The sequence below is a fragment of the Rutilus rutilus genome, assembly GCF_951802725.1.
Source record: "Rutilus rutilus genome assembly, chromosome: 23".
Lineage (NCBI taxonomy): Eukaryota > Metazoa > Chordata > Actinopteri > Cypriniformes > Leuciscidae > Rutilus > Rutilus rutilus.
Genome location: NC_140233.1, coordinates 23365158 through 23377061, shown reverse-complemented (window position 1 = coordinate 23377061; position 11904 = coordinate 23365158). Strand labels below are relative to the sequence as shown.

Sequence of the window (11904 nt, the reverse complement as noted above, 5' to 3'; positions counted from 1 at the left end):
CTGAAATAGGAAAAAAGCACATTGGAGAGAGCAGCAGTTTTGTGGCACTGGTTTTATTGCAGACTTGCAGACCTTACAAAATAAGAGTGAGTTAAACATGAGCTCGAGCTGCGGATCAAAAGGCCACTTTATTCTATTGAGAATAAGATACTATTATCTGCTTCATTCTGACCTGCACTTTCACAAATCAGTCCCAAGGTAATTACATAACACTCTGGTGCTAAATAGATCGAGTCCCATAGCATAAAAATACATTTGCTATTAGAAATATGCATTTACTGATGTCCTGTATAAGGATGTCTGCTAAGCATGGACAGTCCTGGATCAGTTATAATAATTTTCAAGCTAAAAATCAAGCAAAAGGATTGTCTTTTTTTACCATAAGCCTTCAAAACTTTCAGAAAAAAGGTACAAAAGCTGTCACTGGTGCGCTACTCTTCCAAAAGGTACACCTTTGTACCTGAAGAGTGCATATTAGTACCTCAAAAGTACATCTCGGTACCAAAAGTGTGTAAAGGGTACCATCCCAGTGACAGGTTTTGTACCATTTTCTTCTAAAGTTGGAGAAGCATTGCCTCGCTTAATCTATACAGACAGTCTTGTGGATAGATGTACATAGTGCAGGAGGGGGTGATAAGGCAGAAATGATTCATATCGTCTAACACGGCGAATATTTCTGAGTCTGTGAAGAGGCTTCGATTCAGACATCTGTTGATACATTCACACATGGTTGTGACGTGTTTGTGTATATGTCGAGGTTGTCCGTTTATTTCGTTTTGGTGTGTTGTTGATGAAGTCCAAGCTTCTGCGACTGGAGGAAATGACATCGGCCACAAACTTGGTGCAGTCCGAGCACACGTCTCTCAGGTTGCAGCCTGCGGCGTACAGGTGTGGAAACTCCTCCTCGACTGAGTGTCTGGAGAGAGAACACAGAGACCTGCAGAGAAACACACACACACACACACACACATTCTGTATAATGACAGATCTCCAGTCATGTCGCAAATAAAATGACTATGAATTCTGTTTAATACAAGTTAAGCTCAATCACAGTTCACATTTATTTATACAGTGCTTTATAAAATAGATTGTTTAAAAACAGCTTCACAGAAAATAAAAGTAGGCTATGGTATTTTATTATAAGGTGTCCTTGTTATTGTAATTATACTTTTAAGTACTGAGTAATATTAATTAACTACATGTACTTGCTACAGGGTTTGGGGTTACACTTTATTTTAAGGTGCCAGTATTACAGTGTAATTATACATTTAAGTACTGAGTAATAATAATTAACTACATATGTACTTACTGTAGGGTTAGGATGAGGGTTTGGTTTTAGGGTTAGTTACATGCAATTATGCATCATTTATAGATATTACTAAAATAACTACATGTAACGTGTTACAAGGACACTATAAAAAATAAAGTGTTACCAAAAGTATTATTGTTGAAAAAGTCTTTAATTATAAAACAAATTCCATTGAAATATAAAGTAGCTCTACAGAAGACAATGGTGTCTTTATTCAGCTCAATAACAGTGTTCAATTTTACGTCTGAATTTGTGGCATAATGTTGATTAACACACAAAAAAGCTGACACCCCTTTTGCTTTAAAGAAAAGCACACATCTAGGTTACAGTGAGACACTTGGGGCCAATTCTTTTTTTTTTTAAGCGTACATTCATTCCTGTTAAAACTTGTGTATTATTCGAGCTGTGACGTCGTGTTATGGTCGTTTTGGGGTAATTAGGCATTACATTAATATTCAACAATATTATTGATCTGACTGTACTGGACGATGACATCATTTTATGCAGAACTGCTTTATAGATGAAATGAACTAATTTAATAACTGATGATCTTTTACAACGGAACTGAACCAACACTGAACTGACTTCAGCTGAACAACAGCCGAAAAGCATCATTTTCCCGTTTATCACTGTAAAGCTGCTTTAAAACAATCTGACAAAAGTTGCAACACTACATCCAATTATTGTTATAACATTTGATATAACTTAACATAACAAAAGGTTAGTAAGCCATTTTTCACAATAAAATCGTGTTAACACAACAGTATTTTAACATTTACTGATCAGCTTCATTTATTTTTATTCTAAATGCCTCACTACAGATTTTTTATTTATTTTTTAAGAAAAAAAGGGACAGGACTAAATTATTTTTTGCCACAAGTGATGTTGACTGAGCTTAACTTATATTGAACCCACATTAATCCTTAAAAATACTGGCACAGAGCCTTTTCATTCAGACAGTTTGCACTGTTTTTTCTTTAATGCATCAATGTGCGTTGCGGTGATATCACAAAACGACACGTATTCAAATACACTCTCCTTCTCTTGATACACATACCTGTACACTAATACACAGACTAGATCAACCACTTTTTAAAAGTTGAATCCCATGTTAGTGAACCACCTTGTGTTGTGAGAGAACTGTTTTGAACATTTAAAAATATTTTTGTCTTGCAAAAATTTATTTCTTCACATTTCTTGACTAGTTGGTCCACTTTACAGCTAAATACACTTAATAACACTCTTGACCTCTAGATATAGCTTGGGTCCCTCCTTCAATTTATGGGATTTTTATGCCTTTTTATTATCCACTGCCATAAACTGTAAGTCTGACACTCAACACCTCAACACTAGATGTACAATTTGTCATTTTATTCATGGTAGAACAAAGAAATCCGGAGTTATTTAATAATTACGGTTAGGGGAATTTTACTTAGGGTTTGTATTGCTTTTACAAAGCCTAAATAAAAGCAATAATCATGCTGAACACCACACTGAAAAACAAATGGTGTAGAAACAATTTTCACTCAGACATTGCTAGGAAATTTAACAATTACAAAGAAACTGCAAGTAACACATTCAATTAAACATGAAACTTTGAAGTAGAAAGTCTGAAACTGTATTTTCTTGTAAAACATACCACAATAATCTTTGTTTTATTTACAACCTTGAAAAATCTAAAAAAAATTACAGAGCACTAATTAGTGAGTGTGATGAGAGGAGAAAGGGTTGAGTCAGAATGCTGTCGACATAAATAAAGTCTCCTACTTATGCAAAGTTGTGTCAATTTTACTTGTAAAACACTGGTAATCACCAGCAACTACAGGCTAATATTGATTGTTAAACTGATTTTAACCCACATCAAATGCTTACTGGACAAGCCCTGACTACAGTAATATATACTGGAAGTTTAGGCCTATTTGGTGTTTTAAACTGTGGGGCGAATAACAAACAAGCATAGTTAACATTTTTTTTAGGATGTGAGCACAGACTGTTCCCAGTGTGGAATGTGGCTGTAATCCTTTAACTTAGACATAGTATATATTTACTCACTTATAGACATCACTCTTGTGACTCTTCGCACTGCTGTGAAATCCCACAGTGTACACTGGAATGTGTGCCATCTTTTTGTAGGGAATCTTCATCTGTTAAAAGGACAAATTAAAGAGTTTGTGAGTTTGAAATAATGTGTTATTAGAATTAATTGAGAAAACAGAGTTTAGCAAACAATTTTAAACAAGAAGCCCATGGTCCTCAAATGACGGGAGAGCAGGCAGGTAATAATAGACATATAACAATTATGTTATAACATAACATATAATACAATAATCATGCAAAAAGCAAGTTCGCAATTTGCTTTTGGAAGATATAATTTGTTGCTGACAATGAAGGCTGTGCATCCAATCAAACAATTATTATATTTTGGAGTAAATTCATCTATTACTGGCAGATGTCAACATTGATATAGATAACTAAAAAAATGTAAACTTTCAATATGAAAATATGATTTCAGGCCTCAAAAGATGCTGATAAGAAAAAAAATGTCAACAACTTTTATACAGCGTCCAATGTCAAATCTGTTTGCTGAAGAAAAAACAGTTGGACTAAGGGAACCAAGCCTGCTGTTTGTGTTCAAGGCCATTAATGGTCTGGCACCGGCATACCTTGCTGAATTACTAACGGTCTACCAACCTGCCAGAACTCTGCGCTCCTCTGAACACACCTCTCTGGTCACTCCCAAGTTTAAATATAAAAAGTTTGGAGGCCGGTCATTTGCCGTCCAGGGCCCAAAGCTGTGGAACGCTCTTCCGCAATACCTACGAAGCATTACCGTGTTGAGTGTTTTCAAATCCCAGTTGAAAACACACCTATTCAGACAAGCTTTCAACACGTAGCTTCCTATTTGACTGTTATTTTATGCACATTTATGTTTTTATTTATTGTTGTCTATTGGTTTTACTGGAAAGCGCCTTGTGCACCTTCTGGCTGTTGTTAGGCGCTCTACAAATAAAATTTGATTTGATTTGATTTGAAGGATCATTTGGTGAGAACTCCTCATGATATGTGGATGGCCAAGGTTGTAAAGTAACATCTTTGTTACATTGACATATGACACTAAACATTGAAAAATTTTGTGGTGTCAAACTCAGTTCCTGGAGGGCCACTGGGCAAATTCCAATGGGAAGTGAGCATCCCTGTGCCCTACTCACTCCGAAGTGCAGAGCCTTTGTGCAGAAGTGGGACTTTGGAGACAGCAGGGCACTTGCGTCTCAATGTAGTTTGGAACGCACTTGGCGAAGGGAGCAACTAAAGACCACATCATTTCCTCATTAGCTTCACATGGAGTGTTGCCATGACAACGCAAAAGGCAGCGACAACAGGAATATCTTATTTTTGCTGTTAATTTGATACAGATAAATATACATTGCTTTTATGTGTGTGTGTGTGTGTTCCTCATCTGCTCCTAACTCTGTAAGTTAAGCACTAAACATAAAGCATTAAACACATTTCTTACCTATGAAACTTTTTTTAAACTTAATATGAAATGCATGACAAAAATGTGTGTAATTTATCACAACAAAACAAAACAAATTAAATTATTCTGTTTATACGTTAACTCCAACTAGATTTAACATGAATCACAAGGTCACCCTGGGTCACATGACCATAAATGATTAAATTACTTCCTTGAAGTGACCATCTCATGTTCCCTTCACTAACGGACTAGTGGAAGGGCCCTTCGTGAAGGGATTCGGTTGTTCACTTTTTTTTGGAACGCCCCTATAAATGGCGCCCCTTCCCGAAGTGCCCTTGAAGGGTGCAAAAATGCTGTTTGGGATTTGCCTACTGTCCTGCAGAGTTCAGCTCCAACCCTAATTAAACACCTGAACCAGCTAATCAGGGTCTTTGAGATGGAACGTCCAGGCAGGTGTTTTGGAGCTGGTTGGACTTACAGTCTGCAGGACAGCAGCCCTACAGCAGCGGAGTTTGACACATGTGCTATTATAGAGCTTAATGAGGTTTATATGAAATAAATATTTAGTACCTTTGCACTACAACTGTTGCAGACAGACCTAAAAGAGAAAGAATCACAACTGAATGTTCAAAACAGTGAATCAGAACATGTTAATATTCCTTGTTCCAGTTATTATCTATGATATATAATATCTATTTAAATATTTATGAAAATTAAACTGAGACCTTTTACACAGGAGGCACCTGGACGGCCATGAAAACAGTGGAAACTTTACTCGACAACAGCAACATATCTAAGAAACAAGATGAACAAAACAAAGACAAACACAGTTTTCATTGGACTGTTGGACTGATGTTACTCAAATTATCCATGAATCATACAGACATTCACACCTTGCCCTTCCTCAGATTATTAAAAAGCTCTTTGTTCTGCATGTATTTCTCCATCTCAGCCTTGACAAGTATCCGGCGCACGTTGATGACCTCATCCACTGTTAAGGCCAGACTGTCGACTGGATGACAGAATTCCTCCTGTATGGGAGGGAGATAAAGAAGAAGACTCAGGTCCTTCAGTCTGTAACAATTTTACAATAATGTAGTCCACTTACAATAGATCACTATAGGGGAAATTTTGTTAAATATGTTTGTTTAAAGAAACAAAGGGAAATAATTGTCTGTGGTAATCAACAGCATGTTACAGATGCTGCACACTTAATTCCTTTAAGAACTGGGGCAAAATACCAATACCACTGACCATCCACTGACGTCTCGAGAGCCCGTGAGACGCTGCAGCACTTCCTGCACCTTCATTGCTTCTGTCATCTGAGCTAAAGGAGGGACAGGTGGACTGGGGCATCCTGTCAAACACAGGGAATGAGGCTGGAGAAAAAAAGAAAAAGAAAAAAGTGGAGAAGAGAGAAAGACAGTCAGGCATCTTTATATATACAGTATACCGTCTGCTAAATCTGCTTAAACATGCTATCAATGTGCTCAAAGATGCTAAAATATTCTAGCTTAAAGGGATAGTTCAGCCAAAAATTCTGTCATTAATTACCCGTAAGATCTTCGTTCATCTTCGGAACACAAATGAAGATATTTTTGATGAAATCCGATGGCTCAGGGGGGGCTCCATTGAAAGCTATTTAATTAACACTTTGAAGGCCCAGAAAGGTAGGAAAGACATCATTAAAATAGTCCATGTGACTACAGTGGTTCAGCCTTAATTTTATGAAGCGACGAGGATACTTTTTGTGCAGCAAAAAAAACCCAGTCTTTATTCAACAATTTATTTTCTTACGTATCAGTCTCCGACATGCCTAACACCACAACGCATGCGTAACCTCGCGTGCGTCTTCCTCTGCTTGTAGGTCACATGTCAGAACGCCAGCTCCTGCACGCATGCGTTGTGGTGTTCTCGTGAATGCGCGCCCCTTAGCCATCGGATTTCATAAAAAATATCTTAATTTGTGTTCCAAAGATGAACGAAGGTCTTACGGGTTTGAAATTACAAGAGGATGAGTAATTAATGACAGAATTTTCATTTTTGGGTGAACTATCCCTTTAAACATCTATTGGAGGCAACTGTAACGCTAAATCCAAAGTAAGATGAAGATGATGAGAATATAATACAAGGTTTATTTCAGTAACAGCCAATATGCAAGACAGCATGTTTACAACAATACTGGACAATGAACAGAATAAAGGGAGCAATTTAAATACACAGTGATGATCAACTAAAAGACGAACAGCTGTGATGATTAGTGTTCGTGTCCATGGTAACAGATCAGTGGCCGGCAAACACAGACAAAGTAACATGTGATGAATGAAAACAAACTAGACGTCATGAAAGCAAACTAACTGAACATAAATGTGACATCACACCCCCCTCCGGCAAGGCGCGACCTCGCACCATAACGAAAAGATGGCAGAGGGAGGGATGGATGGGGTTTAAGAGGTGGACGAAGAAGAGCTGGTGAAGGGATGGTGACAGTAGATGACAGAGGAGTGAAGTGATGACGACGATCCCCTGGCGGAAATGGTTGAGATAGTCCGCTAGAACAGGCCCAGAGCTTGCCAGTGCCGACAACCCACAGAGGGAGGGAGGAGCCACAGTAGTGCAGAGGCTGACAACAACTGGGGGACGGCCGAACGGAGGCAAGGCCGATGGATCCACAGGCACAGATGGAGACCCGATAGAAATGAGCGACATCGCTGGAGACCAAGGTGATTCCGCAGCGCCAAACTTTGAAGGCGCAGCCAGAGTACACGAGGGCTGAGGTGGAGCCGGTGTGACGGAGGACAGAGGCGACGTCGAGGGGAAGGAGGAACCCGCTGCAGCCGTAGGGGTGGAGGGATGGAGCGTAGCGGATGGCCTGCAAGTCTGTGGTGGAAATAGAGTGGCGACTGACCATGGGGGAGCCAGCAGGACGAGAGTCTCCGGTGGGGCCGAAGATGGGAGGAGCCACAGCGAAGCTGATAGGTCGGCAGGCCGAGATGGAGCAAAGAGATCAGAGGCCGGAGGCGGAGCCACAGGATCCTCTCGCACTGGCGCTGGATGCATGACCTGCGGCTCGACGTCACAGGGACTCCCCGGAGACGGCACAGGGCTGTAGACCTCCGGCAGCGGCGGGGCTGGAGGACTGGCTGAGCTTCGCGGTGCCACAAAACTTGACAGAACCACGGTAAGGATAACACAGTCCATGCAGATCAATGAAGTGAAGAGATCATAGTTCATTCAGTTCTTAGTGCTGTCCAGAAAAAGTGATGAAGGTGGGGGTCAATTCTTCCTTATTGAAGTCTATCAGCCAGTCTATCATTTTCCGCTGTCACTACTCCCTCGTCTGCTGATGTAGCGGGCTCACACCCCTGGTCAGACTCCCTGTAGAGCTCCACTTCCGGGGCGAGGGTCAGCGCTGTCCTCTTCTCCCCGGGCTCTGGCTAACGCGTTGTGGCGGGCGGTAGCTCTCCGTCTGCGGGGGGCTCACACGAATCTTCCTCAGTAGAAGTTGGTAATTGTGACACTGGCTGTGTCCTAGATCGAAGATGGACGCTCTCCAGACACCTGATGATGGCTTCTTGCCAGTTCAGTACAGAGGTGTCAACGGGGTGATGATAATTTGCCCCGATCCAGAACAGTGACTTCAGGGTCACATCATCAAAAGGGCAGGGGATAGCGAGACTGCAAAACTCCTCTGAAAAGGTAAAACATTTGTGGGTCTTCTGAGCCACTGCAGGGAATTTCATGGAGTAATCCCAATTTAATTGGTCCGGTATTCTGTAATGCTCAATCCATTGGAAGATGAAGATGATGAGAATATAATACAAGGTTTATTTAAGTAATATAGACAGCCAACATGCGAGACAGCATGTTAACACGAACAATACTGGACAATGAACAGAACAAAGGTAGGAACTTAAATACACAGTGATGATTAACTAAAGACGAACAGCTGTGATGATTAGTGTTAGTGTCCATGGTAACAGATCAGTAGTGGCAAACACAGACAAAGAAACACATGTGATAAATGAAAAAAAACTAGACGTCATGACAGCAAACTAACTGAACATAAATGACAGCTACATGGCTTTTAAATTCACGCTTTTAAAAATACCTTTGAACGTCAAGCCTTGATAATTAATTTATGGTCAGGCCTTCTCAAGTCAACATCAAAGTTTGTGTTAACAAACTTTTTTTTTAAACCTGATGTGTGTCAATATTTGAATGTTAAAATATTCCAATGTTAAAATTCTACTATCCAGGTTTAAATGCAGCATGAAACATTTGTGATTGTTGTTTCTTCCCTATTGTGACTTATCCGAGTCGAGTGTAGAGGCTTCTCAAACGAGAAAGAATATAGGACGGGACCTCATTTTGTCCCCATTTTGACATGCAGCCAGGAATAGTGTTTCCTGACATTTATATGACCCTGATTTCGATGCCGGGGAAGTACATACAGCAAGTTTGCCTGTGAACGCTTTATATATATACAATATAGGTAGGTCTAAATCCATGTGATCACTTAAATATCAGTGTTATATCATCATATCATCCAGCCCAAAAACTTGTCTATTTTGGTCAGTGTTTATTTAAAAACATATAACAATTATGAGATGGTAAATATTTAATTGAAGAGTTGTCAATACAATATATAAAAATACAATATATAGGGTATGATTTGTTGTGGAAATTCTTTTCTCAACTTTTATCAATAATTGTAAGACAGTAGGATATCTCAAAGGTTAACAAAGATCAGCTTTATTCCTTGCAAGAAAGGCTGTTCACACATCAGTCAGAGTCTGATATGAGAAGCGCGCTCGACTTCTCCTTTTGCCCAGCTTATATACACAAAACACATCCTGGTCTGTCTCAAAAGATCGTTTACCTTAAAAGGAAACAATTTTGTTCAAGATCTCTTGTCTGGCATAAATTATATCTAGACAGAACAATACCATGCCTACTACAAGTTCCTCTTTTTAGCTGCTGCTCAAATTCACACATTTCGCCTATCTCTATTTTGATCCGAGCTGCGCACATATTTTTCACACTTGAAGTACACAATAGGACATTTGAAGTACAAAAGGTCACTTGAGTACTCATAGTCTCTTTGCTACCCAAAACATTTTGTTCCTACAAGCTTATATGATTATATTTCTTTAAATGCTTATGAGTAAAAATAAATGTTCAACGTTAACACAAGTTGCACACATCTGAAAGTAAAAGACACATCTAAATGTAAAATTTCCAATACAGATTTTACCCCAAAATTCAAATTCAACATATTGACACAAAATGATAACTGCAAATCCACGTTTCGCAGCCTGGAGACTAGATGTTTCTGTGAATTGCGGCGATCCATTTGCTTGGTAACACTTTACAATACGGGTGCACTAATATATGCATTAATTCATGCTTAACTAATAATCATGTGTTAATGTATGACTCATGAAGAACTAAACCATTAATTAATTATTACTGCATCAGCAACTAATAAAGATTCTATGGGTCCTATTTTAACGATCTGAAACGCAAGTATCAAACGCAAAACGCAAGTAACTTTGTGGGCGGATCTCGGGCGCTGTTGCTATTATACCGGCGGTATAAATGACTCGACGCAAATCTAAAATGGTAGATTTAGGTAGATGAAGAGGGAGATGGTGGATTTCTCGCCCGAGATGGTGAGTCCTCGACGTCTTGGCATGCGTGGAGTGGATCATGTGAGCCGGTGTCCCCGATTTGAGGACGGAGGCTCGATGATGTTGGTGGTTGGAGAAGGATTATAGTAATAAGAAGAAGAAGAATCGTCATCAAAAGGGAAGAGCTCTATCTCAGACATGACAGCAAAAGGGCGGGGCCAAATGCTGTGAAACTGTCATGGGACAGAGGTGAGGGAAGGGTATATTTATACCGGCTTCCTCTTGTGCTGATTGGTTGATTACCTGAACGTGCTCCTCCCGAACTTTGTTACATAAAACTTCGTTTAATGAATGGTTTAGTTCTTCAAGAGTCATACACATGATTATCTGTGCATCAGTTAGGCATGAATTAAAGCATATTAGTGCACCCGTATTGTTTCACGAGTTCACACTTACATACAATTAGAGGGGGTAAAGTTTAATGCGTATTTGGCGTGCTGTCCGGGGAGAGTACTCCCCCCTGTATGTAAGTGGTTAGGACTAGAAGTGTGGAGAAGGGGTGGTGGAGGGATGCTGCTAATCTGTCAATGGATTGAGGTGAGACTGCTGGATGTATATATACCTCTTACCATTGATTGCTGAGTGCTCTCCATTTGTGTTAATTATCTGAACGTGCTCCTCTCGAACTTTGTTAATAAAACATCATAATGTGTTACCCTCACGGGGCAGAGGTTGAAAACCAGCTCCTGAACATTTCTGTGTGCACACTATTTATTTAGATGGTGGACCTGCACCGACAAACAAACACGACACGAAGGCCTCAACAAAACCCGTCTCCATACCGGCGTGATGACTCCGATCTTCAACCAGATGGAACTGGATAATATTCTGAATGTTCTGATCCAATCTGACTTCTGACCTGTAATGCTGCCTGAATCATAATCATACACTGTTTGTTCGTTGGCCAGTTCTCCACCCGACTCAGACTGGTTTCTCCCAAGTTTTTTTCTCCATTCTGTCACCTGATGGAGTTTTGGTTCACTGTCGCCTTTGCCTTTTGGCTTGCTTAGTTGGGGACATTTAATATTCAACAATATTATTGATCTGCCTGCATTGACACCATTATATGAGAACTGAACTGAGTTGGACGATGACATCAGCAGAAAACAGACCTGTTATCACTGTAAAGCTGCTTTGAAACAATCTGTACTGTAAAAAGCACTATATTCACAAAGGTGACTTGATGTGTTGTTCGCGAATGAGTCGGCTCTATGAGCCGGCTGCTTTAAGTGAACGGTGAGAGTTGGTTCCCGTCTGAGAGCCGTTTTCCCTTTTTGTATATTAACACAAGACAGAATAATATTATTATGCTTTCGCTACACTGCTCAGCCACACGTCAAGAAGTCACTAACTGAATGTTATTTTGATGTGTATGTGCGTGCAATCGTGTGTGATGACATTAATGTTTTTAATTACCGGCGATTCGT

At 39.8% G+C, this 11904-nt stretch overlaps 1 protein-coding gene across 1 annotated transcript in view; it reads right to left on the bottom strand.

Annotated features, from left to right (window-relative positions):
* Nucleotides 1-37: 37 nt before the first annotated feature.
* spire2 (spire-type actin nucleation factor 2) overlaps nt 38-11904 on the bottom strand; it is a 53342-nt gene continuing 41475 nt past the window's right edge. Inside the window, exons 10-15 of the mRNA XM_084396354.1 lie at nt 6039-6163; nt 5678-5815; nt 5510-5577; nt 5355-5382; nt 3362-3453; nt 38-937 (exon numbers count right to left, since the gene is read on the bottom strand). Of these exons, the coding sequence (XP_084252480.1) occupies nt 721-937; nt 3362-3453; nt 5355-5382; nt 5510-5577; nt 5678-5815; nt 6039-6163 (668 nt within the window). The 3' untranslated portion in view covers nt 38-720. The remainder of the gene's footprint in view (nt 938-3361; nt 3454-5354; nt 5383-5509; nt 5578-5677; nt 5816-6038; nt 6164-11904) is intronic.